Raw genomic sequence first — 27,847 nt, forward strand, 5'->3', positions numbered from 1 at the left:
TTATCATTAGCCGGCTTTGATTAAAAAAACGAATATTCCTGGCCTAACAATCATGGCGCCCAATACAGAACTGACCTTTTCGGATCGCAATGATGAAACCGGGTTTATTAACTTTTTTAAAACTTTGCCCGCGGATGACAAGTCTTCGATCCGAGTTTTTTGCAGGGGCGATTATTACAGCGCTCACGGCCAGGACGCGATCTTGGTTGCGCAGACCGTTTTCCGCACGTTAACGGCATTAAAATACCTTGGCAGTTCAGACCCGGAACGAGGTCTTGCTAGCTGTACCATGTCTGCTGTCGTGTTTGCCAATTTTTTGCGCGATGCGCTGTTTACGAGAGGTCAAAAGGTTGACATTTACCACAGTACGGGCAGGAACAATTGGTCGGTCTCCAAGCGCGCGTCACCTGGCAACTTGCAAGACGTTGAAGATTTATTGAGCAGTAGTACGAATGTTGATGCCAGCCCGGTAGTGGTGGCTGTCAAGGTGTCATCCAAATCCGATCAAAAACTGGTTGGCGTGTGTTTTGCCGACGCGTCAGCTCGCGCGCTCGGGGTTTCCGAATTTGTTGATAATGACCTGTATTCAAACTTGGAAGCACTAATAATTCAACTTGGAGCTAAAGAATTGTTACTTCAATTTGATGAACAGGGCAAGGATTACGATTTAAAAAAGGTCAGGGCGATTGCTGATCAGTGCGGGTTGGCAATCACTGAACGCAAATCAGCAGATTTTAGTTCGCGTGATATTGACCAAGACCTGGCCAGGCTCCTTGCCGGAGACCTACCAGCGTTGCTTCCTCAAACTTCTCTGAAAGTCGCAATGTCATCTGCAGCGTGCTTGATCAAGTACTTGGGCCTGATGACCGATTCATCAAATTTCGGCCAGTACATTCTTTATCAGCATGACCTGTCACAATACATGAAGCTTGATTCGGCCGCCGTGCGAGCACTAAATCTGATGCCCGGACCACGCGACGGCGCCAAATCAATGAGCTTGTTTGGCCTGTTAAATAAATGCAAGACCAGTGCCGGCACGCGATTACTGGCGCAATGGCTTAAGCAACCATTATTGGACGTGGAACAAATTACGATCCGGCACGACTTGGTGGAAACGTTCGTGAACAATGTTGCTCTCAGGCAGGCAATGCAGGAAGAGCACTTGCGAGCCATTCCGGACCTGCACCGGCTTGCCAAAAAATTTCAACGCGGCGGTGCCAACTTGGAAGATGTCGTTCGCGTGTACCAAACTGTGGTACGGTTGCCTGAGTTGATTGAAACCTTGCAAGCCGTGCCTGACGTAAACACGGCCGAGATTTTAAGCAAGACGTACACGACCACGTTTAGGGAATTCAACGAAAGCTTGCAAAAATTGGTTGACCTGGTCGAGACCACGGTTGATTTGGAAGCATTGGATCGGCATGAGTTTGTGATCAAGCCTGAATTTGATGAGGGACTTCGAGAGGCTCGAGTAAAGCTTGACGGTTTACGGGAGAGCATGTCTGATGAGCACGTGCGAGTGGGAGACGTGTTAAACATGGAACCAGAAAAGAAGCTCAAATTAGAAGATCATCAAGTTCATGGATGGTGTTTCCGTCTAACCAGAAATGTAAGTTATTTTTTTTTCTCATTTTACACATTATTAATCACATCTCTATTTAAAAAAAAAAAGGACGCCATGTGTATTCGAAGCAAATCTGGATTTGTGGAGATTGCCACGCAAAAGAACGGCACGCATTTCACCACGCCGCATCTTCGCGAACTGGCATCCGAATTTGCTGACCTGACATCCGCATATGCCAAATTGCAATCAGGCCTGGTCAAGGAAGTCGTCACGGTTGCGTGCACGTATTGCGGCTTGCTTGAAAAATTTGGCACCGTACTGGCACATTTGGACGTGATCGTGTCGTTTGCGCACGTGTCCGCCTGCGCGGCCGGCCCGTACGTGCGGCCGACCATGCACGGCATGCGAACCGGCGGCAGCACGGTTTTAAAGGCTGCCCGGCATCCGTGCATGGAAGCGCAAGATGACATGACGTTCATTCCCAACGACGTGTCGCTCGTGCGCGGCGCGTCCGAGTTCGTCATCATCACGGGTCCCAACATGGGCGGCAAGTCGACATACATTCGGCAGATTGGTGTGATTGCGCTGATGGCACAAGCAGGCTGCTTCGTGCCCTGCGACTCGGCCGAGTTGTCGGTTTTTGATTCCATTTTGGCCCGCGTCGGTGCCGGTGACTCACAGTTAAAGGGCGTGTCCACTTTTATGGCCGAGATGTTGGAAACCGCATCGATCTTGAAAACTGCCACGAGCGAGTCGTTAATCGTGATTGACGAGCTCGGTCGCGGCACGAGCACGTACGACGGGTTTGGCCTGGCATGGGCCATTTCGCGTCATATGGTGACCGAAATCAAATGTTTCGCACTTTTCGCAACGCATTTCCACGAACTCACGGTCCTCGCCGACCAGTACCAACAAGTCCAGAACCTGCACGTGGTCGCCCATGTGGAGGACGTAAAAGCGGCGCACAAGGCGCAACAGGAACGGCGGCAACTTAGCGGCAAGGAGATCACGCTGTTGTACAAGGTCGAAGATGGCGTGTCGGACCAGTCGTTCGGCATTCATGTGGCCGAATTAGTGCGGTTCCCCGAGAAGGTCGTTAACATGGCCAAACGCAAGGCTGAAGAACTTGAAGACCTGACTGGCAATAATGGCAACGACGGTAACCCGGACCGGCCGACCAAATGTTCAAAGGCCGAAGTCAAGGCTGGTGAGGATCTGTTAAGAACAGTATTAAAACAATGGCGAGCTCGAATTCGTGATGGCGCGGATGAATCAAAGCAAGAAATCATGGCCAAGTTTAAAGAAGTTGTTAGTGAATGGAAGGATAAATTGGATGCCAATCCATTTATTAATGAGGTTCTGGCTTTATAAATTTGGGTGTGTAATACTAATGAAGTTATAATGAAATATAAGCATATTAAATTTATGGCGAATACATGACAAGCAAGAAATAAAATGAAATAATTTCGTGCGTTATTTTGCTCAACTAAACGTCAGTTTCATACAAATTAAACCAAATCCATGTCTGAATAATTGAAAAAGAAACACACACACCAAATACCTGATTTCTTTTTTAATTAATTACAAATACACACAAACGCACGCACACAAATAAAGCAAAAAAAAAAAAACAACTAAAAACGACTCCATTATCTTTCCGGAAAATAAAAAAAAAAAAGATTAAACTGCTAAGCTTGGATTGCGTCAGGATCGGTAGGCACGCTATCATCTAACGGAGTTACCGCCCGCAGTTCCTCAATAGAACCGGAAGAATTGTCATTCTGTGTAGGGTCATAATCAAAATCAAGAACCTAAAAAAAAAAAAGAAAAAGTTTTAGAAAAAAAAAAAATAAAATGGGCTGAACCCAATCAAAAGCCAAAAAAAAAAACCCAGTAAAACATATCAACATACCTCAATATAAGTATCGCTTCCTCGTTGAATTGCAGCCACGCATCTTCGATCATCAAATCGAACCTGCCATACGCGATTTAAATCACGTAACAAATCTTTTACTACTTTTCCGGTTTTAATATTCCATAACTTTAACGTGGTATCCGATCCTGATATCACCTTGTACTCATCATGCTGAAAGCAAGTGATCGCGCCTGTATGGCCTTCGAGCTTGTGCACGAACGCGCCAGACTCCGGGTCCCAAACCCGCAATGTTGAATCAGCAGCTGCGGACACGAGCGAAGTCCGGCTAAGGTCAAGAAGACCGACTAATGAAGTATGACCTTCCAACGTGTACAAGCAAGATCCGGTTTCCAGACTCCAGACTTTAACCAACCAGTCCATGGACCCGGAAATGCATCGTTGCCGTTTGGGATCAATCACGACGGAGTATACTTTTGCGCCATGACCGGCAAGTCGATGCACGCACTCACCTGTTGAAATTTTCCAAACCCTGACAAACGTATCGTATGATCCGGAAACCAAAGTATCACCATGACCAGAAATCGCGCGTACAGATTGAGTATGACCTTCCAACATGCGTAAGAAAAAAGGCCCATCATCCTCGCCTGGTTGACTAGGCAAATATTTTTCGTCATTCTTGTTGGGAAGCTTCCAGACCCGCAAGGTCGAATCACGCGACCCGGTCACTATAAGCGGTTCCTTGGGCTCCATTATTGGCTTGCCGTCTGATGTAGTTCCAACCTGCACCGGCATCAAAATTTCAAGACACCGGACTGTAGACGTATGACCGTAAAAAATATGCGTGCATTCGCCCTTCTCAATATCCCAAACTCGAACCGTGCGATCAGTAGAACCAGATACTAACGTATTTTCTTCATATTGTAACGCCCAAACTCCACCTTCATGACCGTCCAGCCTGCATCGCAAATTGCCATCCTGAGTGTCATACACGTTTATACATAAATCATCCGAGCCAGTGATGATCTTGTCCGAATCAAATTGTAAGCAGGTAACCACATTTCGGCCATGCCCGGGAAACGACAAGTGCTTGGGCGTGGAACGCGGCGACATCCAATTTTGATTGATCAAATAATGACGACGGTATATGGCTTTGTAAATGTTATTAAACGGGCTTTTGGTAGCAGACGGCAATGCAAATTCAGACGGCACGGCAGGACTCTTGGCCATTTGCTTTTGTGATGGGCAACCCCTGCTTTTTCTTGTCCATCCAACCATGCCCCAACCCTCGCGTACGGCCTGCTGGACTTCGTCATCTTCCAATTCAAACCCATCTCGTTCCAAAAGTCGCTTCCAAGTAAACTCTGATTCATCCACAATGTGGTGCCAAGTGCGAGAAACTTGAGCCGCTATGCATAACGATTTGATGTCAAGATATCGTAGCACGTTGATGGACAGTTCAAGGGGCAGCCGCGCCAAAAAGTCACATCTTAGCGCTGGTATTACTGAACTTGCAACCACCGACAACGTCTTTTTGGAGCATCGTCGTAAAAGTTGATATAATACATAGTTTTGCACGTTGGTCGGTAGCATGTCAAACGTTTCAATCATGTCTGGGATCTGCATCATTGCAAAATGGCTGTCTGACAAAAAATCCTTGGATTCTGAATTGTAAGTGGAAGATGATGCAAATGATGATGATGATAAAGAAGAAGAAGAAGAAGAAGAAGATGATAAAGAAGATGCAGATGCAGGTGTAGATGAAGAAGGAGAAAAGTAGTCATGTGATGAATGCGAGGATGCATTTTTTAGCGCGCCGGTTACTGGCGATAATGAAGGTGAAGGAAGTGGGAGCAGATTTGAAAGATTTCGAGCATGAACCGCAGCTGATGGAGCCACTGTTTTTGAAACTTGCGGGGCTGGATCAGAAGAAGGATGCGGTGGCGATGTAATTGGATCATGAGGATCTGCTGTAACATTTTCTATCCTGTCTCTTGAAGTCATCTGTCGCTTAATACCCCGATTCACAAGATTTGACGTTCCTGCAAGTTCAGCATTTTTAAGACTAAGTGACCTTGGCGAGAGCGAACGTTTGCGCTTGTCGTGAGCATGAGCCCAGTCCGTTTTTGATAGTGGCGTTGGCGTTGCGGTTGTAGTAGTTGTGGATTTGATTGTGGTCGTGGTCTTTGTAGGATTTGATATCGCAATCGGCTTGGCCCTTGGAATTCCGTCATTTTTGCAAATAATCTCTTCCAACTGTAACAGGCAACGTTAGCTTTAAAAAAAAAAAAAAAAAAAAAAAGACAAGGGTTGCTAATTTCAAAAAATACCTGTAAAATGGATTGTTCAAGATTTTCTGTTTCATTAAAAACAGACAGCTTGCCGCCCATTTCAAACGTGAAATTTCGAAGAGTTTGCGGAGTCGGCTGGTCAGCAAGCGGGTACTGCCTTGGATCCAGTGGCACGTCCGTGTACGTCGAGTCGGGTTTTGATAGCTCTTTCGATTTAAGCACTCTTTGCTTTGGCGGATGAAGAATCAAGGGAGGAAAAGTGGTTGTGGTTGTGGTTGTGGTTGTGGTCGACACGACCGTGGTTTTGCTGCTCGGCGCCAGCCCGAAGGATACGACGTTGCTTGCCTGTTGATGATCGTGATGGTTGTTTGTATCTTCACAATCCACAGCAACTTCCGGGTGTACTATATTTGAACTAACCTGTTCTTGTTCAAGCTGTGCTGATGGGGAATCCATATTGTTGCTTTTCTGCGACCGTCAGGGAGACCTTTTGATGCCCAAAAAAAACAACAAAATAGAAAAGGAAAAAAACCCAAAGAAAACAAAGCACACACACACAAAACAAAAACTCCAGAATTATTGTGACCCAGTCGTGAAACCCGGCAAGATCAAAAAAAAAGAAGAAAAAGAAAAGAAAAAGAACTGCTCAAGCAAGTGTAGGAGAATATGGTCTTTAATTTCGATGTTTTGGAATGCAAATGGGCTTGGATCAGGTAATGCATTATGTAATGAAACACATTTTTCATTCATGTGGGGCAAACTGTGTTTTAGCAAAAACGTGTTTTATGGCTTGTGAAATGCATATGTTTTTTTGTGAAACTGCGATTTGCTGAAAATTCAATCCGTTGCAAATTGAATCCTGAAGAAATATACATTTGGTAGTGCACTTGCTGAACCACGAGGCAGCAAGGACAACGAACATGGCATCTTCAAAAGTGTATAGATCATTATTGCAAGAGTTGGGAGAATGGATTTCTACCGCCAAAGATCATCATCCCAAGCCAATCAATGCTATTCTTCAACAGACAGCTGCCATGTCGGCGCCGCCTCCCAGTCCCACCCATAACGCGGAGAAATTTGTGTCCACCACGCATAACCTCGACAAGTTGCATGACAGGTTAAGGACAGTGTTGAAAGAACAATTTCAGGTGATTGAGCAAGGCAAGCAGGACGAAATTGTTTTGCAAAAGCACCGGGACGCGGCCGAGATTCTTACATACTTGCGCAGCCAGCGGACATACAAGGTAAGGCGGCACCATGTCGGGCATGATGTCTTTTTTTTTTTTTTTTTTTTTGATTTATTAATTTAGCAAACTAGGTTCTGCTTGATAAATACAACCCTACAGCTACACTTGAAGATCATGAACGAATCCGGCTTACCGCACGGCGTGTCGGGTTGGAATTACCGAAAGAGATCCAGCAACGGTTTAAGAACGAGGATGAGCCTGAAAGTTCAACCGCCGAGGATCCGGATAAGGATAAAAAGAAAAAGGACGAATGAAAAAGAAAAAAAAAAAAGAAAAAATATTGATAATAAATTGTATAAATGATGTATTGTAAGCATGTCTTTAAGGTTCCGCGGCTGTTGCGTCAAGCTTTGTAAGGACGAAATTTTGAAAGATTACGTCAAGTCTGTATCTTTAGTTAAAAGCCATGGCCATTATTCGTTTGCAAAGCTCACAATTATTCCTCAGGTTAACGGCTTCCAATTTAAGAAGTAATTTGTACAGCGCATTTGCAAGATCGTCAAAACTTAACTCTACATTTTTTTTTTCCACTGTAGGTTAACTTTTTGTTGTCGCATATTTTTTCATTATTGCCGGTTTCTTATCACACTGGCAGTTGCAAGCAAAAAAAAAAAAAAATAGATTTATTGACTCAATACATTTTAACAGACAACCGCCATGGCTTCTGAAGATCAAATTAAGGACAGCAAAATTCTTAAATGGGCAAGCAAGGATGGAGAATTCCGTCGCAAGGATGTAAGCGTGAAAAAGCCTGTTTTGTTTTTGTTGCAATCTCAAGGGAAGTAACCGGGAGGGGGCTGGATTTAGTCTGCGTTTAGAAGCACGATTTCAAAAGATCCTAATGCCACTTTTTCTGCCGAGAAGGGCAGATATCATTTATATATTTCATACGCATGTCCCTGGTAAGTAGTGTGCACATGTCGAACAACAAGCACCGTTGCGTGATTTGGTTTTTTAACCTAACGCTTGTTTAGGGCTCACCGAACTGCGATCGTACGTGAATTGAAGGGTCTTCAAGATATTATTGGTCTCAGGTATGCATTCATGTAATAACAGGTAGGAAAATTAAAAATGGGAAACGTGCTAACACAATTTGCAAGCATTGTTGACTGGTACCTTGGGGAAAAAGGATGGAAATTTTCTGATCCAAGCGAGACACCAGGTGCCACGATCGATCCAATTAACGGCGCCAAATATCTTAGCGAGCTCTATTTCAAGGCTGATGCTGATTACGACGGCCGATACACGGTTCCGGTATTGTGGGACAAAAAACTAAACACGATCGTGAACAACGAGTCATCAGAGATCATTCGAATTTTCAACACCGCGTTCGACGACCTTGTGGAACCAAAATACAAGCACGTAACGTATTACCCCCAAGATTTGCAAAAAAAAATCGACGAATTGAACGAATGGGTTTACGACACCGTGAACAACGGCGTGTACAAGGCAGGCTTCGCTTCCAAGCAAGAAGTATACGAAAACCACGTGGTCAAGGTATTTTCGTCACTGGACCGATTGGAAAAGATCTTTGCCGAAAACAAAACCGGGCCGTACCTGTTGGGAGACGTGTTAACCGAGGCTGACATTAGGTTGTACACTACCATCATTCGGTTTGACACCGTGTACGTTCAACATTTCAAGTGCAACATTAGCACGATCAGGAGTAACTATCCTGCCATTCACAAATGGTTGAAACATTTGTATTGGGACATTCCCGAATTCAAGGACACCACTAATTTTGAGCACATCAAAAAACACTATACCAAGGTATTAAAAAAAAAAAAAAGAGTTGCAAGTGTGGATACTGATTGAATTAATTATAGAGCCATAAGCAAATCAATCCGTTTTCGATTACGCCATTGGGACCGGTTCCAGATATTGAACCCAAATAGGGGCAAACTGTACTAATGTGGGGGGAAGGGGGGGTATTGATTTTTGTTTTGACAGGGTTATAGTATATGTACAATCGTTTTTATAATAAAAATGAGCTCAGTAATCAAATGTCTGGGTAATTTGCAATGTTGCCGACTTGTTTGCATGAGTTACAATCTGCTATCGCTATATAACAAACAGTAAATAAGGGTTTTGTTCTCCAACAGCAAAAAATTACCCAATCAGGCAAAACTATCCCGGAGGCGAAAGGCTTTTTTTTAAACTCGAGCGAGGATGACGAACTAGTATAATCGGCTTGCATGGCTTGCATGGCTTGCATGCCATCAACGCCACCGACGTTGAGATGGCGAGTCAAAACCCAATTAAAAGACAGACATATTACACAAGGAAGAGGCAAGCTTTCCTATGATATTATATAGTTCTTATATATGAATACAACGTAAAATAAGGTTTTGTTCGCACTGACAGTGATTGTTGTCGAATCTCGCAATCGTAGTAGTTATGAATGGATTCAAGCATCGGGCACTGAACCGTGCACGGATACATGATTCCTATTGTAGATATTTTATCCTTTTTTCCTTGTCTCTCTCAAAAAAAACATATATATAAATGCGCTTAGTATTCCTGGATGCCATCAAGTAAATTTAGTCTCCAACTTTCATTTCGGCCATAATCTTGTTACAAGGATCGTACACTGAATATTAAAAAATCATGGCATCAACCGAATCAATCGTATGTGTCAGAAAATGAAATTTTTTTTTTTTTTGGGAAAATATCCTATAGGCTAACAACTTTCACTTTTTTTAAATAGTCACTTATCCTTGGAACAATAGGCACTGTGTTATGGTGCGTGCAACTTATCCCGCAGATTATTTTCAACCATCGCCGCAAGTCGACCGAGGGATTACCTCAGCTCATGATCTTCCTCTGGCTTGTGGCCGGCGTGTTGTTTGCCATGTACTTCATCACGTTGCGGCCTAACGTGGCACTCGAGATCCAACCCGTGATCTTTACGTTCTTGACCTTCGTGACTTGGGGGCAATGCCTGTACTACGGCAACAAGTTCTCCATAGCCAAGGTTGCCACGTACCTTACCGTCACGGCCGTGATCGCGACCGGCTTGCAAGTCGCGGCCGTATTTCCGATCCGAAACTCGGCCGTGTTCAAGTCCAACCCGACGTCGACCTGTTGGCCGTTATTACTGATCGGCGTACTGGCAGCGATCGCGTTGGCGGTCGGATTAGTGCCGCCTTATTTTGACCTGGCCAAGCGGCAAGGTCAAGTCGTTGGCATTAACTTTATCTTTTTGGCCATCGATTCCACCGGTGCCGTGTTTTCGTTTGCTTCGTTGCTCGTGCAAAAAGAAACCGGGCAACAACCGGATTATCTTGGCATGGTGTTGTACCTGATCGTGCCGGCGTTAGAAATTGGCATTGTCGTGTCGCATTTTGTATGGTGGATTCGCATCGGCAGGCGGCAAGATGCGGTTAAAAAACTAGAAAAAAAATTCATTGATGATGCTGATGTTGAGCGTGATCCTGACCGGACCTCATTAGCTGTCACTGCTTCTGAAAAATCGGAAGCTTGAAAAAATTTTTTTTTTTTTTTTGTTTAACTTACATTTTCATTGTACATATGGTCGGATTTTTATTTTTCTTTTGTTTGGCATTGGTCGGCGCGTTCCTATGTGTGTTTTTTTCTCTTTTTTTTTACAATTTCCATGGTTTGCATATACATACAAAATGATACGTTTGATAGAAAAAAAATAAATTTATATAATAAGTACTAATTAATTAAACTATATACATTCGATTAATTAATAAAATTCCAGTCCATTAGTCGATACCGGCCAACACCGTAAAAAAAAAAAAATTCATGAACCATCGTACTCCTAATGATAAGCCCGCCCCCCAAAAGTAATGAAGTGATGTTGCCGTGTTATATATTATTATTATTTTTTTTTTTCAACTTCGAACTTCTCGTTCACCATGACGACCAAATTGTTGCTCCCAATGTAACAACTTGCGCGTAAGACCATCCATCAAGTCCAGGCTTAACTTCTGCGTGCCAAACAAGTCATCTACTTCATGATCCGTATTCACGACAGTAATGCCATGTTCCGATGACGATGACAACGATATCGACACCGTCAACCCACCCGGCTTTCTTCGTGCGGCGTACAATTTTTTTCGCTCGTCTTGCTCGATCGCCATGTCGATTTGCGTGCGGGCAATAAACTCCAAAATTGCCGCCACGCGCTTGCGCATTTCTGGAATGCTGGTTCGGCTTTGTGGAATGCGAGGTTTCGATGGCCTGTCCGCAGCTTCCTTGCTGGCATTTACGCCAAGCGAACTAGCACGGCCACCGATAGCTGCTGACGTGTCCGTGTCGTTGCCATCGCGCTCGGTCACAGATGAAGCGGTTGTTTTGCGCCGCCGTGGCCGCGCGGTCGAAGCCGCCGTGGTGGTCGTCGTCGTGACTGTTGTTGTTATTGCTGTTGTTGTGGCCCTAGTCGTGGTCGAACTAGAAGACGGCCGGGACGGTGACGGGTTTTCCTTGGCTTCATGCTTGTCTCGTTCTCTATCTTCATGTCGCTTGTCGTGCTGAACCTTGGCAACATCCAACTCACGATCTTTTCTTGTCGCATCCTTAATCTCTGCTGAGTTATTATTTTGCTTGCCATCATCAATCTCGTCCTTGCCGTCATTTTGTGCATCGGCTTCAGGGCTCGATTTCTTTCTTGATTTCTTGGCTGACCGGCCGTTTCGTCTTCGCAATGTCGTGTTGTTCGTGCTGGCCTCGTCTGCCGTATCAGGCGGTGAATGCGTCGTCGTTCTGGCCTGTCTGCGGTCTGCCTTCTTACTTGACGCGGCGCCCGAGCCGCCCCGATGAGCACGCCGACTCGATCGTTCGTCTGAAACTTCGTCACCATCTTCTTCACCTTCTTCCGCCTCTTCCTCTTCCTCGTTTCCTTCCTCGTCTTCGCCTTCTTCACGATCATGCAATTTTTCTTCTCCATGTTCCTGCTTAACCTGCTCTGATTCGACATTGTCTTCATGACCCTTGTGCAGCCGCCTGCGCCTGCTATGGTGCCCTTCCTCATCCTTCTCACCATCTTCTTCATCCCTAATTTCGTCCTCAAACGCGGCTCGCGCGCCACGCTTCTTACCCCGTGACGATGACCTGCCAGACTTGTTAATCTCGGACTCGTACTCGCCCCCGCCGTTAGTGGCCGTATCATGAGTTGATTCTTCCAACACGCGACGCAGTACTTCCTCATACGCTGAATCACGAGAATTCATGGTCGATCGTCGTTTGGCTGCAGCCTCACGTCTTGAAGCCGCGGTCGAGTTGGACGACGACTCGTTTTTGTCTTCTTTTTCCTTTTTGTGCGATCCGTCATTTCTGGATGAGTGACGTGACGTGCGCTCCTTGCGGGGCGCGTTTGCTTCCAATAACGGCAAATATTTTGAAGTTTTGCTAAAAAAAAAAAATCGCACGTTAGTATACATGTAAACAGTTCTTGGTAGGGTTAGGGGTGTACGTGGTCAAAAAAAAACAGTAAAACACAAGAAAAATTGCTGGGTCTTCAATAAAACAAATTGACCACATAAAAAACTGCATGCACATTTTGAAACTCTGGAGCCCAATTTCCAAGAATGGCAAGTTAATAGTAGTAGTAGTAGTAGTAGTGGTGGTGGTGGTGGTGGTGGTGGTGGCCGCCGTCGTCGTAGGTTGCTGATCTGGAAAGATAAAACCCACGCATGTCTGACTCCCCGGGACGAGAAATAAAAAGCAAGCCGGCATATGGATAACATAGATAAACCAAGAAGCCAGTGAAAGACTAGTTTAACATTTCCACGTTCTCTGTATTGGGCGTGTTTTAGTCCATGGAAACGGGAACATTTGCGCCGGAGGTGAACAACAGGGACATGAAGGAAATTCATGACAGTTGCAGTCATGCCAATGCCTTTCTCTCCTAAAGCAAAGAAGAGAAAATATACCGAGAAAAAAAAAAGAAACAACCAAGCAAGCAAAAAAACCACCAAAGGTACGGTAAAACCCAGAGAAGACGAGAAAAAAAAACCACAAGGCAAAAAAAAAATCAAAAAAAAAAAAAATCGACATACCCAGTCGGCCGGACAACAACCAAGTGCAATTCAGGACGGCATTTTTCGCAAGCATAGTCATCGGGAAGAATATCATCTGGACCGATGCCAACACAAAATCCATGTTGCCATACCTGACATTTGTCGCATTGAATGAACAATCCTGAATCCGAATCCGGGTCGTCAGTTTGCAACTCGTCATGACCACAGATGCAGCGCGTGATTTCAGCCTGCGCGTCCATTTTGTAAAACAAGGAGTCGCCTGAAATTGCTAAACAGAGCGAGTAAATAAACAAACCAGAAGAAGCAAGAACAAAAACAAAAACAAAATTGGGCTGGCCAAACAAAGGTCAGGGAGCGCGGGGGGCGAGCGAGCGGGCGAGCGATAATGAATTCTGATATAACATAATAAATTGGTAATCAATTGGTTTGCATAACCGTCACGCGGTTGGCCAAAAGCAAAATCTCCGTTTTTTTCCTTCCAACAATTTCCTTTTTACATTTTGCTCGTTTTTTTCTTTTTCTTTCCCTTTTATAGTTTTCATGTTTTACCTTATGGCCTATATAGTTTAAGACGGATAGGAAAGAGAAAAGTTTATTAATTTTTTTCGTCCTTGTTCTGGCTCAGTTCTTTGCTTAAATTTTGACAAGAGAAGAAGAATAAGAAGAAGAAGAGGAAGCAAACAAGGAAGAGAAAGGAAGAGCAATATCTATATCATTATTCTTATAATATACACATAAAGGTTATGCTGCGCACCATTTTACCGCTTCCCAAACGTGGGAGGCGGGTCGTGCCGCAAACAGACGTACCTGCCGCGCCTGCCAAGTTGTTTCAACTGCCGAGTTCGGATGACGAAATCGATGATCTGGATAACCTGGACGAGTTTGATGCTCTAGAACTTTATCTTTATAATAATCATAACGAATTGAATGATTGCGATGAAGTTTCGGATCCGGGATCGATTGGCAGCAGTTGTGATCATGCCGGTAGCGGTGAGCCTTGCTTGGATTACCATGCCAACGAGGACGGCCAGCATGTAGGCGACGAACAACAACAACAACAAGAGGAAGGCGGCAGAAAAGAGTCTCAGATCAAGCAGCTTGTTGGATCGAGTACTGCTGCTACTTCTGCGGACAATACTGCAGTCGTGCATGCCGACGCGGCCCAGTGTGGCCAACTTCATCATCATCATCACCACCACCACCATTTGCATCATCATCATCATCTGCATCACCATCACCATCATCATTTGCATCACCATCATATTCATTCATCTGACTCTTCCTCTCAATCATCCAACAAAAAAAAGCGCAAGATTCCATCATCTGTTAGGCCCCTGCTCCCACAACATTCATCTGCTGGCTTGATTGGATTCGTACATGCAAACTCATCACTTTATTTTTTGATTCGAAGAAGACAGCTTACAAACAGGTTCAGAAGACAGGCCGAACATTTGCGACAATTTGCGCTCACTCATTATCATGCATGGCCGGGAAATAATATTTCAGACATGCAAGACCCTTGCTTGCTGCCGGTTCAGGTCCGGATCGCGTCCGCCACGGACGAAGACGACAAGAATCGTTCAAAAACTGCCGTGAAAGCCACGGCTGCAATCGTGATCAACAAATCCGACATTGCGCCGATTTCGTCAAAATTTAAGTTTAGGTTCGACTCTACGTTTTCACTGGCTGCTGCTGCTGCCGCTGCCGCGCAAGACATGTTGCTTGATGCGTTTAATTATCCATTACCTGGCATTCCGCCCACGTTGACCGCGCAGGTGGAATCGACCGTGTTGGCCTCCGATCGAAGCCAGTTGGCATCACCACCGCCGCCACCACCACCACCATCTCATAGCGTTCGTGCGAATTTTTCAGATTCCATGCTGCCGCCGCTGCCGCCGCTGCCTCCTCCGCCACCACCACCATCACAATCGTCCTCGTCTCAGATAATGAAGTCACAGTCACAACCGGGTCGGCAAACTCGACGCCTTGCCCGTCAACATCGTCCTCGTCGTTCTCGGCGTGGTGATGAAGGTTCGCCAAGTTCGACAGGTCTGTGGATCTGCCAATTTTGTGAATTTGAAGATATTTTTGGCCAGCCACCGTTATACCTGATGAAGTTGTATGATGATAAGGAACGTCGCGAACGCAAGATCAAGGCCGAACGCAAGAGATTACTTGAAAAAGCCAAAATGAAGGGCAAAAAATTTAGGCCGGCCATGACAAACACGAATGGTCCTGCCAACTCATCTAATAATGTCACGACCATAACTAAATATGACGAGCATGACAAGGCAAGTCGCGTGAACGGGTTGGGTCAGATTTCGGTTGCGCAAAACGTTCCGCCGCCTCAACCGCCACCTTTGCATGATCAATTAAGTACCGGTTCACGCAATGCGGCGCATCAGAGGTCATCAGATTCAAATTTGCATCGACAACTTGTTGATACTGCATGAGTATACTGATATGCATATATTTTTAATGAGCCGTTGCTAAATGATTTGTTTGTGGTTATAATGGTTTTTTGTTATGCATTATTTTATCGCAAGTGGTTTTTTTTTACTTTTGTTGTATATATATATATTTTTTGCATTGGGAATATGGTACGTTGTTCGCACCATGGTTTACGAATTATTCTATGTATTCGCATTGTTCAATTTTTTTTTCTTTTTTTTATTTTCATTCACTTTTGTTTTTTGTTTGTTTATATTTCTTTTGTGTGTTTTTTTTTCATTGTCGGTATATTATGATGATCAAGATATACATGATTACGCATTAAATAAAACTGTATATACGTATTAATTAAAACAAAACGAACCTAGGAATTTTTTGTTTAATCAATTATTTTTTGTTCTTTGCTTCCTTTTACTCATTCTTGGAACGAAGCATGCGGCATATCATGTGAGAAGTTTGACTGGGAAAAAAAAAAAAAAAAAAAAAAAAAAGAGAACATGAGTAAATAAATAATACTACTAATTTTAATGATTAATGAAGAGGTAATGAAATAATTTGTACAAACGATAAGCAAGCAAAAAAGAAAAAAAAGGTTTTTTTTTTAATATCTGGTTTCATCATGTTTAAGCTTTACCACCAGCAATGATCTAATTAAAAGAAGAAAAAAAAATTAGTATGCATGATTATTAAAAAAAAAAATCCCAGTTTTTGTTTTCAAGAAAAAAAAAATTTACCTCTTGTGATGCCTTAAACTCTTCTTGACTGCCAGCGTAAGCACCAGCAGCGGATGCATCAGCCTCTGAAAGAATAACAAGTGGTGCTCCGACAAATAATGCACTGGTCGTGATTACAAATACTGATTTCAAACTCCAGTCAATCACGTTGCGAACTGATGATGCCGTGCCAGACACGGTTGACCAATACCTGGGTGGCACGATCGCTTTCAAGGCCAAGATGCGATCGTAAATCGTTTCGTTTTCGATATCATCAAGATCATCATCATAATCTTCATCAAGATCATCATCATCATCTTGCTCATCGTCGTCATCGCCATCGTCTTCGTAAGCGGCTTGTTCGGCATTGGCTTCGTCCTTGGCCTTGCTGAGTTGAGTCACGGCTTCGTCCACGGAATCTTCAGAATCCGAAACGTCAACATAGTCGGCATCTTTTTCGGTATATTCTTGTTCAATTTCTTCCTCGTTCGTGGCACTAATTTGAGTAATGTCAACCATGATTGTATATCTTGCCTTGAAATTTATATATTTATGTGATATTTGGTCAACCAAACGGACTTTTTTTTGGATCAATTTGCCGGTTCGCGGTCGCGGTCACCGCAATTGTGGGATGACAGGCTTTGGCGTTTTTTTTTTTAATTCATTCAACTACAAAATATGCAAATACATAACATATGAAATGAGTATTTTACAAGCCGTTATGATGCACCTAATATACAACCGTGCCATGCAAACATTTGCCTTACTCCGGCCATTGACCCTCGGCAAACGTAATCAACCGCTTAACCGCGGTCAACCACTTCCTCGTCTTTTCGTCACTCATGACATGCGCGACCTGCACCGCGCTCTTGCCCAACGTGCCGGACTTGGATTCGTTATCATGACCGGTAATGCGTTCGCGTGAGCTGCGCTCGTGAATTCCGACTGCGGTCACGCCGATCGGCCATGCCGCGTTGCCGACCGATAACTTGATGTACGTGTCATTAGCTTGACGGTATTGCCGGGATTGCAGGTACATGATCAAGGTTGATAATGATGGGAAAATTTGATCATTAAGCGATTGCTTGCGTAATTCGGAAAGTAACGGGGTCAGGTATGATTTGGTTTGGTTCAGGACCGTAAACGCCTGTTCGGGCGTGCCTTGAAATACATGTCAGGTTATGATAGAAAAAACAAAACAAAACAAAAGGATGGTAAAGCAAAACACATACTTTCACGAGTAATCAACACGTGTTCCCACTCGCCAATGAGATAGCGAACGTATTTCTCGAGTTGTAAGTAAACCTTGGGTTGATCCAACTTGATGTCATTCGGTTGAATATGATAGTCAATCTCGTTCAATTTCCGTTCAAAAACGTCGGCCTCATTCTACATATAAAATGTAAGCAATACATTGGCAGTTATATATACATATACATATAAATATACATCTATATATATATAAACAAGCGAATAAATTAGGACACGAACCTGTTTAGTGATTGCCTTGTGAAGACGACGTATTCGAGCCTTGTCCGACTCGGCAAAAAATTTAACAGGTAATTGTAATTGCCTAAACTTAATCGCAAGTTCGTTATCAGATAATTTCGTGAGCTTGAGTTCGTCCGAATCCAGTTCTGGCGTTGACGATTGCTCATGGCCGGCATTATTATAATCATTACCACCACCAGATTGAGCTTGAGCTTGCTCATCGGCCAATTTTTGTTTTTTAATTAACCGATCTTGCAATTTCTGCTTTCGAATTTCTTCATCATGTTCAACTTGCTGCCGCCTGTTGTCCAGTTCTTGCTGCCGGGCCTGATCCCGTCGTGCTTGGTCGGCCAAGTACGCGGCTTCCCGTTGCCGCTCCACGTCAGCGCGACGAATAAACTTGGGCCGCTGCTCAAGTGGTTCATCTGACTTGGTCTTGTCCGAGCCAGCAGTCACGGTTGCGGCCTTGCGCTTTTTTGCAATTTCGTTGGCCAGCAATGCGGAGAAATCCATGGCGGTTTGATGCGTAGGTACAAGCTTGTGTCGATAACTTGCCCAAGTACTGAGTGTAAAGACCCTTACCCTACCCCATACCCTTTTCAGCCGCACAATTAGTAAAGCATGACATAATCCAAGCAACATTTTTTTCAGCTAGGGTACAGCCCTAGCAATTAGCAGTCACGGCGGGCGGGGCATTGCCCAGCTGGCGAGCTCAGTGACACTGTGGTGGGACGATTTCAAGATCGCCAGCTTCGCACCAAACCTCAACACCACGCAACCCAAATCGTAAGTTCCTGATTTGTACCTGGTCAGGTTGAAGCTTTATTAATTCAAGTCTACAGATGCCTCCAAAAGTTCAAGCCTCAAAGGCCGCCAAGGCCGCGGCTGCTGCCGCTGGTGGAAAGAAGTCCAAGAAGAAATGGTCCAAGGGAAAGGTCAAGGACAAGGCCCAACACGCCGTTAACGTCGACCAGCCTACTTATGACAAGTTGGTTAAGGATGTCAGCACTTACAAGCTTGTTACCGTTTCCGTTCTTATCGACAGATTGAAGGTTAACGGTTCGGTTGCTAGAGCTGCTCTCAGAGAGCTCGAACAGAAGGGAATCATCAAGCCAGTTGTCAGCCACAGCAAGCAGCTCACTTACAGTAAGTCACATTGCGATAATTAATACCTATTTTGCATCTAAATTTTTTTTTTTTTTTTTTTTTTTAGCTCGGGCAATTGCTGCTGAGGAGGAATAAGTGGTTTACAAACACCTTTTTCTTTCTATTCACCTTTTCCTCCCCCCCCATCTCTCTCTCATCAAAAAAAAAGTATATTGAGATTGCATAGCTTTGGACAGCATTGTTTTTATTTCATGTACTATGTATAAATAAATTTCTTTGGATAATCAGGAAACAACTTTTCCAGTTACTACGCGATAAAAAAAAAAAAAAAACTATATTTTCAACTATTGCTGCGTATACCGAAAGAGTGAAAAGAAAATAAATTAAAGGTCATGTATATATATATATATATATTTAGAAAAAGTTTGAATTATCAGCCTGCTTGTATACCCAACATTTATATCCTGTTATTATTCAGCGACAATCGTTCTTGTGACGGTTATTGGAGACTTCCAGTCATGTTCTAATGAATCTTGTTTTTCAAGGTCGAGTGCACTGGCGGAGGAATGGGTGACCGAACCTGAATTTTTAAACATGTATGAACCGGGGAACGTGAGGGTTGATCCAGCAGTGGTGCTGACTGTGTTGCTGTTGCTGTTATTGCTGTTGTTGATTGTGGAGCCGTTTTGCGACCGGCGCGCGGACGCAATCAGGTCGTTCGTTGCTGATGCCCACAAGGCGGACAACGGCAACGACAAGACGACAAACAACGTGGTCAAGCTCGAAAACGGCACGCCAATGTTTGCCGCCATTTGAATGATGGTCAGCAACGTGGGCACGACCATGGTTTGCGTGGCCATGATGAAAATGACTTGCAACGGACCGAACTCGCGCAGGCCGATGGCACGGCGCTGCCTGATGGCGAGCCAGAGCTTGAAGCAGAAAATACCAGAAAAGGTCGAGATGGATACGGCGTACAGGACCTTGGCTGTCGTGGCCACCCAAGTGGTCTGCGGGTAGTCCAACGAACCCATGGTGTACTTGACATGCTGTACGATCGTGACGGTCCAGAATACCATCACGGTCAGGGCCAATGCAGCACACAGCACGGTCACGTTGCGTTGCAACCTGCGGTGGGTATCAAACACGATGCGGACCTGGAAAACCAGCGACAACTCGATCCCGGCAATCACGACCAAGTTCAAGACCGTGGTCACGCTCGACCGCACGTATGCCTGAAACGGAACTTGGTCGTAGTAGTTTGAGAACATGGCGCCGAACGTGACGAACGGTCCGAGCGCGTAATTGATCCACATGCCGGCCTGCAACGTGAGCACAAACAGGCATGCCTGGTTAAACATAAACACGGGCGTGCGACGCTTGCTGGGCTTGGTTAGCAACGCCAGCACGAGCGCGACCATGATGCAGGACCCGATCTGCACGCCCATGAGCACGCAGCCGGTGGCGGTCGTGCGCAGCCATTGGTCGACGTCGGTGGCGGAGATGTTGTAGCGCGAGCCGTCGGACAGGACGACGGACAACGGCTGCGTGAGCGGCGTGAACGACGTGGGGTCGTAGCTCTGCGGATGGGTAAGGAAGATGTTTGTGTCCATTGCAAGAAGCCGTTCGTGGTAAAGTGGGGCGACCGTGAGAGCGGGCTTACGGGGAAGGAGGATATAAATACCCAGCTCAATGAACCGGATTTGCCCCTGTTCCGAACTGGGGCTCTCAACAGTGTTTTATTTATGAACAGATCAAGCCGGCCCATTGTTGCTCTTGCTTAATTGATTGTTTTTTTTCCGGGGGCACGGAACAATACTAAGATTGCTTAATGGCTTTTTCTTCTTATTGTTGATGGAAAAAAGCGTAACCAGCTTAAGGTTTCATTTATCAATTAAATTAAATCACCCATCCGCTTACGCCACCAATTACGTAACGGCAGCAGTCCTTGATTATATGTACATCTCTACTCCTTGTCCTCGGCCGGGTCCTCCAACTGCTGCTTGCGGGCCTGCAGCGTGAGATAAAGCTGCGTGCCGCCGGCTGCCTGCAACGTGTGCACGAGTCCGGCCCCGCGCAGGACTTCGAGCACGCCAGCCAGCTCGCCGCGCACCTGATCGACCGATCCCAGGTTCTTGACCCGGTCGATGCCGTCACGGGACAGCAATTGCTGATCAAACTGGGCGCCGAGCAACATCAACCGGCCCGCACTCTTTTCCACAATCTCGACCGCTTGCTTCAGTACTTGCGCGTCGTTGTCGCCAAACTTGATCACCGCGGTCGGCCCGTGCAGGAATTCCACGAACGGGCTCCTGCGCGACCGAAACTGGCGATGCGCTTCCCAGCTGGCCGGGTCTTCAGCTTCCCGGTTGCGCAATGCCACTTTGAACAAGTTTGTGCGCAGCACGGTCAAGTCAGCGCCGATGGTTTTGAATTGGTTGCGCAGGGCGGTGGATTCGTGCTTGAGCAAGTTGTTGTGCTGCACAAACACGAGCAACGGGAAGTTGCGCAGCAGGAAAGTGTAGCGATCAACCAAAAAAGTCTTTCTTGAATCCAACGGCTTGACTGTGTCTCTTATGGTTGGCGTTGGCGTTGCCGCCGCCGTCGTCGTCGTGCTGGAAGCCGTCGCGTATGACTTGCGCAGGCTGCTGGTAATGCTTGCCAGGCAGGCCGTCAATCGATGCTGCTGCTGCTGTGCCGTACATGACCAGCAAAATTGACTTGCCCGTCGTAAAATTGAAACCGTCATTGTTAAACGTAGGTTGGTCGTGTCAACGTTTAGATGTTCGAACGAGAAGTAAACGCAGGAACCAAAAAAAAAAAAAATCCCCAAACCATCCGCTTATGTAATCACAGCGGTTTCTGTCGCGGCTACGAACAGGGTTTACAGGCAACGAACGAACGTTCCCGCACGTCAATGGTAGAATAGTCCCATATTTTCGGATTGTCGTTTATTTACCATGGCATCTGCTTCGTTCACGCCTTATTTAAAAGCACTAACGTCAACGCCACCCGTGTTTGCTGCTGTTGATGCGCGCGCAAGCCTAGAAATCATCTTCACCGAACCAGTGCCGGACGTGCAAGTGGCCGCGTTCCTGACCGGCCTAAAACTGACCGGTTTAGATCGGGATCCGGCCATTATTGCCGCCGCAGTGGACGTGTTGCAAAAATTTTCATTAAAAGTTGACGTGGCACCGAACGGGTATGTTGACATTGTCGGTACTGGTGGCGATGGCAAGGACACGTTTAACGTGTCCACCACGTCGGCACTTGTCGCTGCCGGCGCCGGCTTGCGTGTTGCAAAGGTTATTATAATTATCATTACATTTTTTTTTTTTTTTTTGGATCTGCTTTTAACGGGTTGAGGAATCGTTCAGCATGGCAATAAAGCTTCAACATCAGCTTCAGGAGCAGCCGACGTGCTGGCATCACTCGGCGCATCCATTCAATCAGTCACGCCGGTCACGATCAACCAAATCTTGACCGATTCCGCATTCGCTTTTTTGTTTGCACCAGTTTTCCACCCAATCATGGCCAAGATTGCACCGGTTAGGAAAAATTTGGGCGTCCCCACGATTTTCAACATCTTGGGTCCGTTGTTAAATCCGGTCCCAATCTCGGCCCGCATTATTGGCGTGAATTCGCCAGATTTGGGATCCATTTTCGCTCGCACGTTGATTTTATTAGACCAAAAACAACAACACGACTCATCATCATCGTCGTCGTCGTCGTTGATTGTCTGGGGTGAGGAAGGATTGGACGAGATTTCACCTGCCGGCCGGACCAGGATTTGGAGGGTGCGGCCGAATTCGACCACCGTGGAGGAAGGATTCATCACGCCTCAAGATTTTGGATTACAACCACATGACCTGCACTCGGTCGCGTCCGGCACGGCTGATCAAAATTCAGAATTGGTTCGCAAGCTCGTGAACAATGAATTACCAACCGGTCACGCCGTGCTAGATTACGTGTTATTAAACTCAGCCGCGTTAATCGTGATTAGTGGCAAAGCGAATTCGTGGAAGCAAGGTGTTGAAATTGCCAGGCAAAGCATTGCCAGTGGTCAGGCAAAAATCGCGTTGCACGATTTCGTGACCGCCACGTCGGCCGCGGCTACTTTGCTTGCTGGCACGGTATAGTTTCCTAACCTGGACGTTAGTTTTTTTTTTTTATAATTGTAATATATAAATGCAATGCCTTGGCATGCGTGACCTTGTTGGTGGTGGATAGAAATTATCGGTAATGAATTGACATGTTAAAGATCACACTTTTAACCGGCCATACAACAATATCCACATGAATGTACAAGTTTTGTTTTGTTTGATATATATCTTCTATATACAATTACACTCTATATTTTTCGCCCTCATTCCAGCATCCCAGCAACCGTTCTCATAAAATGCGCCATCCATATCCCCCCTGCACCCATACAAGTATTAACAATAAAAAATAAGCATTAAAATTAAAAAAAAAAAAAAATTTTACAAGTCATATGACACGGAAAACCGATTCATGTCACTCCAGTGATCACCATTTGAGCCGGCAGGCAACTGAGGCAATGGTAATGGAGGTGGTAATGAAGATTGCTGTGGCCGTTGCAATTGTTGTTGTTGTTGTTGTTGTTGTTGTTGTGGTGGTGGTGGGGGTATCAACGATGATTGTTGAATCCCGTGATACCGATGCAACACCGGATTCGAGCGCGGATCGAATTCATTCTGCGGCGGCGGCGGGGGTGGTTCGGATAACGGCAATGGCAATGGCAGTGGTAGCGGCAGCGGAAATTCGGACGACGCGCCGGCATGAACCACCACAGCGGCGCTTGGCGGTGTTGCAATTTCATATGCTGGTTGCTGACTATACGTGAACGCCGCGTCCGCATGACCATGATGAGCCTGGCGATGCACGGCTTGGCCCATGTTGTGATATGCTTGCGAAATTCTGTATTGCGAGAATTGTGGTGGTGGTGGTGGTGGTGGTGGAGTGTAGTACTGCTGATGTTCATACATTGGCTGAGTGGGCGCCATGGCAGGCTGTGATGATGAGGACAATGATGACGGCGGCGGCAGCGGCGCCGACGACGACGCAACCGGAGTGAACGCGCGGGCAAGCCCGGTGCGACGGAAATTATCCAAGTTGACGAATTTTGCAATCTCAAACGTGAGCTCGTGTGTGATTGCGCCCTCCACCGTGGTTTCAGATGAGAATTGCAATAAAGACGATGATGACGATGTTGCCGTTGTGGTGGTCGTGGCAGGTTCAAGCATGGACGCCGGCGTGACAGATGCCGCTGTTGCGTACATGCCAAACTGGGTCCCGCCTGGCAACGAAAAACTCACCGATCGGGATGATAATGTTGATGCTGATGCTGATGCCGCCGACGGATTGCGATAACCATCCGGGTAATCGTCATTATACATGCAAACCAACCGGCCAGTTGGACCCATGCCAGCTGCTGATTCATCGTCATGATCGAATTCGTCACCCGCTTCAGTGCCGTGCTCGTTCAATTCCAGCGACTGCAACGACGGCAATGACGATGAAGATGAAGCAAATGACAAGTGTCTGTTCACGTCGTAGTAATGCTTGCATTGCAACAAGCCCTGCATGGCATCTACAGACACGTTGTTGCGCAAGTTTGCGTCCATCCAATCCAGCGTGCGATCGCAACGTGCTCGTGAGCAATTGCTCAGATTGATTGCAAAAACTCTATTGGCAACTCCAGGCAGCAACGGCAACGACAACGACGACGACAGAGGTGGCGGCGGCGGTGGTGGCGGTGAGGGCGACGAGTTCGACCCCAGCGACGATCGATCTTGCACGACGGTCCAATATTCCCGGGCCGATTCGATGCCGCAATCGTACGCGCCGGTTCGATTCCTAAAATTTGTCATGTCGTTCAATATCGCGGTTCGAAGGTCGTAATGATCAGCCAGGCCAGGGTTGCCGACGGCAGTCGTAGTCGTGGCCTGCAACTGAGCGAATAATTCCTGCACGACCATGTCACGCTGCTCGGGAACCTGGGTCATGACGTCAAAAGATGATATGACTGGGTGCAGGTACATTGCCAACGTGGCCACCGACGCGGTTCGGCTTGCCGTACCAGTTGACTTGGACCAGAATTGTTGCACGAAACGAGCATTCACGAGTGAAATTACAGTATGCTGGGTCTTGAGATCAATAGCATAGCCCGATGATGATGTTGTTGATGATGATGATGATGATGATGCGAAAATATCTTTAAAGTATAGGCAAATTCCGGCCCATGCAATATAAACGTCAGCTATCGTGGCGGTGCGAGACCGGACATGGATCAAGGCTTCGCGTAGTGGCTTAAACAATGCGATAATTAAATCAAGCTTTGACATAAATTCACGACTGCTCCAGGAATCAACAGTAAGCATATCATAAATCCGTAATGCGCTTGCTAAAAAAAAATATTTGTAAGTATAACAGAAAAAAAATAAAATAAAATAAATCACGAACCAGTATTTTCGAGCATGTGGCGATCGTTCGTGGCGACACGAGTTAAAGCTGGCAAGCACCGTTTAATGGACAATGCGGCCTCGAATACGGATTCAGGTCTGGATGGGGAATACCGTGTTAACCGGTAATTCGCCATGCCGAGGTCTTCCAACCGGCGAGCAAGCGCCGGGTTATTGTGAAAATATTCATGCACAAGATTAATAATTTTCATAATGTCGTTGCTGTCGTAATTTCCATCATTTTTGTCATCGTCCGTGACCGCAGCAGCACTTGCAAGGAAAAGTTGTGAGCACAGGTCGAGCACGAGTTTGCCAAAATAATCATCAGCCTGGTCGATCGACATGGCATCAGCAAACCGGGTTGTCACCAGGTTTTCACGAACTGCTGCCGCCAATGCCGTGGCAGGTCCCACTACAGCCACAATCCGTGAAGGCGGTATAAGATCGAGCCCAGGTGCGACAGCTGCCAACACGACGTCAGGCGTGATTTTGGACAATGCCGGCAACGCGGCGGGCAGATGCCGGCAAGCCACGCACAGGGTAAGACCCGATACCGACGTGGCATAGCAAGCCACGACCAGGGAGCCGTGCCGGCCGCCTGTTGGCAACAAGCGAACAATGTCGAACGACAATGTGACTGCATCAAACCTTGCCTCATGTTGAACCTCGACGCCGTTGGCAACCATCATGTTGATCGTGCCGGATCTGGCCTTAGCCAATTCTGCCGGAATCAATCCATTGTCGAGATCAGCCGCGCATGATGGCATGGCGAATGACGGCGCGGTGGCGCGCACGAACGCACGGAACGGTGCCGACGCCAGTGCGGACCGCATCATGGGTGATTCCACCACCGCGCGTACAAGTAAATGTTCCAGCGTGCGCTGGGTTGCGGACGTCGTGGCAACCATGGCCAACGGCGCAGCCAAATTTATGGATCCGTCATGATGGTGAGAAGAGGATGGGAACGACGACGATGAAGATAAAGGCGATGGTGACGACAACTGCCTTGGCCGTTTTGCATTGCCGCTGGCCAAATTATCCGCATGCCTGAGCGTGACGTCGTGTGTCAATAGAGCTCGCAAATCATCAGGAATGCCCTTGCAATCCATGCCATGCCGTTTGACTCTGTGAGGATTATAGTGAGCCCATGAAGCCGCGTCGCAGAAGTTGCACCGAAACAACGATGGCGCGCCCGGCGGCCGCTTGACCTCGTGAGCAATTGCATCAGCAATCGAGTCCCGCGGTCGGCCAGCCTTGCGCTTAGCCGCCGGTGCTGATAACAACGACGTGGATGCAGTCGTTGTTGTTGTATCTAGCACATGGTGGTCCGCCATTGCTGCAGATCTGAGCTTGGTGTTAAAAAACAAGAAAGAAGCCTGCCCCAGGAAAACCAACAAAATAGCTCAATCATAAACCGCAAACCTAGAAGGGCCATTGCTTTCTGTCGTTTAGTTCTCGCTTGCGCGGTTGGTCTGCCGTAAAGTTCTTGCTCTCCTGTACATTTGCCTCGAAGTGGCGTGGTTCATTGGTCCTTTTTATTTTTTTTTAGTTTCGGCCGGTGCTCATCATCATCAGCTCACTTTTTGCCTGCCCCTGCATATCAGTGACGCGGTTTGGGCGATCGTGCCCTATGGCTGCGGGTTCCCGCAGGATTCGGTCACGACGACGACGACGACGACAAACATGTCGCCGCTGCTGCTGCCTCCGCAGGCAACATATGCTGAGACGTCTCCATCAGCCGATCATGACTTGATCACGACGTTTGGCTTGAACCAATTGGCCGCGTCCGTGGCCCGCGTCGATCCGATCACGTTGGCCAAGCGCAAGTTGCGCAAGAGTTACAAGGGCCACATTGCCGACCTGCCGGGCAAGAACGACATTCCGACCGATCATTTTTTGATGCGATTGCTGTACGGGCAGCAACAAGAATTCCAGGATCAGCAACAGCAACAACATGGTGGTGCGCCTGCTGCGCCTGCCATCGATGCCGCGTTGCTGTCCGCAGTGTTTACGATGGATAAAACGCCGGATTCGGGTGTGCCCGGGTTTGATTCGTCTGTCCTTGGTATCGTACCGTTTGCTCAGGTGGCAGCAGCTGCCGCGGCAGCTGCTGCTGCTGCCGCAGGAGGCAAAAACTCGGCTTCAGGTATTGCTGCAGATTTGTCAAGGCAATCTGCCGCGGCCGAGTCCTCAGCTGGCGAAGACAGGTTTAGCCGGTCACGTCGGTCGGGCAAGCGCAAGAAGAATGCTACTGCCGGTACGGGTAGTGATCGTGGTGGCATGTCCACTGACACGGCATCTCGCAAGCGATCAAAAAGGAGTTGAAACAAAAAAAAAAATCCAATTATGGTATCGAACATGTATATAGGTTAAATTGTAAAATACAACAAAGGGCATTGGTGAATTATAATTGTCAATTGCTATAAATGGGTTGATTTAAAACCGCTTGTTTACAACCCCCCGCACTTGGAGAAAGAGGGATAGCTTAATCTCCCTAATTATGAAGCTTAATAATTGCTGAAATAGTGTATTCATTGGTACGTTGCAAGTTCGACAAACAAAATAATCTTGATTATTTTTGTATTGTTATTATAACGATGAAATCTTTTATATACAATGT

The 27,847-nt window shown here is 46.4% G+C and overlaps 15 protein-coding genes across 15 annotated transcripts; 8 read left to right on the forward strand and 7 right to left on the reverse strand.

Moving 5' to 3' along the window:
• Positions 1-52: 52 nt before the first annotated feature.
• On the forward strand, positions 53-2,935 carry V1514DRAFT_280228 (muts domain V-domain-containing protein; the record flags this gene model as incomplete). Its single annotated transcript, XM_066925030.1, has 2 exons — positions 53-1,609; positions 1,673-2,935. The coding sequence occupies 2 exons, from the start codon at positions 53-55 to the stop codon at positions 2,933-2,935; spliced, it is 2,820 nt and encodes a 939-aa protein (XP_066783530.1).
• Positions 2,936-3,036: 101 nt separating this feature from the next.
• V1514DRAFT_356867 (WD40-repeat-containing domain protein) lies at positions 3,037-6,184 on the reverse strand (the record flags this gene model as incomplete). The annotated part of the gene is made up of 3 exons (XM_066929650.1): positions 3,037-3,375; positions 3,477-5,693; positions 5,768-6,184. The coding sequence occupies 3 exons, from the start codon at positions 6,182-6,184 to the stop codon at positions 3,253-3,255; spliced, it is 2,757 nt and encodes a 918-aa protein (XP_066783531.1). The 3' UTR covers positions 3,037-3,252.
• A 464-nt stretch (positions 6,185-6,648) lies between these two features.
• On the forward strand, positions 6,649-7,229 carry V1514DRAFT_280344 (uncharacterized protein; the record flags this gene model as incomplete). The annotated part of the gene is made up of 2 exons (XM_066925035.1): positions 6,649-6,972; positions 7,047-7,229. 2 exons carry the CDS (start codon positions 6,649-6,651, stop codon positions 7,227-7,229), a joined length of 507 nt encoding a protein of 168 aa, XP_066783532.1.
• Positions 7,230-7,381: 152 nt separating this feature from the next.
• Positions 7,382-8,870, forward strand: V1514DRAFT_342657 (glutathione S-transferase; the record flags this gene model as incomplete). Its single annotated transcript, XM_066929116.1, has 6 exons — positions 7,382-7,507; positions 7,624-7,757; positions 7,794-7,877; positions 7,950-8,009; positions 8,076-8,745; positions 8,802-8,870. The coding sequence occupies 6 exons, from the start codon at positions 7,382-7,384 to the stop codon at positions 8,868-8,870; spliced, it is 1,143 nt and encodes a 380-aa protein (XP_066783533.1).
• A 538-nt stretch (positions 8,871-9,408) lies between these two features.
• On the forward strand, positions 9,409-10,729 carry V1514DRAFT_330652 (PQ loop repeat-domain-containing protein). Its single transcript, XM_066927534.1, has 2 exons — positions 9,409-9,603; positions 9,683-10,729. The coding sequence occupies exons 1-2, from the start codon at positions 9,583-9,585 to the stop codon at positions 10,457-10,459; spliced, it is 798 nt and encodes a 265-aa protein (XP_066783534.1). The 5' UTR covers positions 9,409-9,582; the 3' UTR covers positions 10,460-10,729.
• On the reverse strand, positions 10,621-13,321 carry V1514DRAFT_330654 (uncharacterized protein). The gene is made up of 2 exons (XM_066927535.1): positions 13,002-13,321; positions 10,621-12,351 (listed from the first exon to the last, which is right to left on the reverse strand). The coding sequence occupies exons 1-2, from the start codon at positions 13,220-13,222 to the stop codon at positions 10,836-10,838; spliced, it is 1,737 nt and encodes a 578-aa protein (XP_066783535.1). The 5' UTR covers positions 13,223-13,321; the 3' UTR covers positions 10,621-10,835.
• Positions 13,322-13,497: 176 nt separating this feature from the next.
• On the forward strand, positions 13,498-15,805 carry V1514DRAFT_330657 (uncharacterized protein). The gene has a single exon (XM_066927536.1). The coding sequence runs from the start codon at positions 13,727-13,729 to the stop codon at positions 15,434-15,436; it is 1,710 nt and encodes a 569-aa protein (XP_066783536.1). The 5' UTR covers positions 13,498-13,726; the 3' UTR covers positions 15,437-15,805.
• V1514DRAFT_330659 (mitochondrial import receptor subunit Tom22-domain-containing protein) lies at positions 15,693-16,701 on the reverse strand. The gene is made up of 2 exons (XM_066927537.1): positions 16,169-16,701; positions 15,693-16,081 (listed from the first exon to the last, which is right to left on the reverse strand). Exons 1-2 carry the CDS (start codon positions 16,664-16,666, stop codon positions 16,058-16,060), a joined length of 522 nt encoding a protein of 173 aa, XP_066783537.1. The 5' UTR covers positions 16,667-16,701; the 3' UTR covers positions 15,693-16,057.
• A 150-nt stretch (positions 16,702-16,851) lies between these two features.
• Positions 16,852-18,159, reverse strand: V1514DRAFT_330664 (Prp18 domain-containing protein). The gene is made up of 3 exons (XM_066927538.1): positions 17,639-18,159; positions 17,380-17,536; positions 16,852-17,308 (listed from the first exon to the last, which is right to left on the reverse strand). The coding sequence occupies exons 1-3, from the start codon at positions 18,149-18,151 to the stop codon at positions 16,911-16,913; spliced, it is 1,068 nt and encodes a 355-aa protein (XP_066783538.1). The 5' UTR covers positions 18,152-18,159; the 3' UTR covers positions 16,852-16,910.
• Positions 18,160-18,398: 239 nt separating this feature from the next.
• On the forward strand, positions 18,399-19,037 carry V1514DRAFT_330665 (40S ribosomal protein eS25). Its single transcript, XM_066927539.1, has 3 exons — positions 18,399-18,424; positions 18,481-18,784; positions 18,852-19,037. The coding sequence occupies exons 2-3, from the start codon at positions 18,481-18,483 to the stop codon at positions 18,878-18,880; spliced, it is 333 nt and encodes a 110-aa protein (XP_066783539.1). The 5' UTR covers positions 18,399-18,424; the 3' UTR covers positions 18,881-19,037.
• A 25-nt stretch (positions 19,038-19,062) lies between these two features.
• On the reverse strand, positions 19,063-20,555 carry V1514DRAFT_367638 (fungal pheromone mating factor STE2 GPCR-domain-containing protein). The gene has a single exon (XM_066929873.1). The coding sequence runs from the start codon at positions 20,356-20,358 to the stop codon at positions 19,216-19,218; it is 1,143 nt and encodes a 380-aa protein (XP_066783540.1). The 5' UTR covers positions 20,359-20,555; the 3' UTR covers positions 19,063-19,215.
• Positions 20,556-21,697, reverse strand: V1514DRAFT_330668 (mitochondrial 54S ribosomal protein uL10m). The gene has a single exon (XM_066927540.1). The coding sequence runs from the start codon at positions 21,492-21,494 to the stop codon at positions 20,712-20,714; it is 783 nt and encodes a 260-aa protein (XP_066783541.1). The 5' UTR covers positions 21,495-21,697; the 3' UTR covers positions 20,556-20,711.
• Positions 21,645-23,114, forward strand: V1514DRAFT_330670 (glycosyl transferase family, a/b domain-containing protein). Its single transcript, XM_066927541.1, has 2 exons — positions 21,645-22,050; positions 22,123-23,114. Exons 1-2 carry the CDS (start codon positions 21,706-21,708, stop codon positions 22,882-22,884), a joined length of 1,107 nt encoding a protein of 368 aa, XP_066783542.1. The 5' UTR covers positions 21,645-21,705; the 3' UTR covers positions 22,885-23,114.
• V1514DRAFT_367641 (uncharacterized protein) lies at positions 22,923-26,906 on the reverse strand. Its single transcript, XM_066929874.1, has 2 exons — positions 25,229-26,906; positions 22,923-25,169 (listed from the first exon to the last, which is right to left on the reverse strand). Exons 1-2 carry the CDS (start codon positions 26,559-26,561, stop codon positions 23,227-23,229), a joined length of 3,276 nt encoding a protein of 1,091 aa, XP_066783543.1. The 5' UTR covers positions 26,562-26,906; the 3' UTR covers positions 22,923-23,226.
• Positions 26,902-27,844, forward strand: V1514DRAFT_330673 (mediator complex, subunit Med19). Its single transcript, XM_066927542.1, has one exon. It carries the CDS (start codon positions 26,911-26,913, stop codon positions 27,550-27,552), a length of 642 nt encoding a protein of 213 aa, XP_066783544.1. The 5' UTR covers positions 26,902-26,910; the 3' UTR covers positions 27,553-27,844.
• Positions 27,845-27,847: the final 3 nt, after the last annotated feature.

The sequence above is a fragment of the Lipomyces japonicus genome, assembly GCF_038497905.1.
Source record: "Lipomyces japonicus strain CBS 7319 unplaced genomic scaffold V1514scaffold_18, whole genome shotgun sequence".
NCBI classification, from domain to species: domain Eukaryota; kingdom Fungi; phylum Ascomycota; class Lipomycetes; order Lipomycetales; family Lipomycetaceae; genus Lipomyces; species Lipomyces japonicus.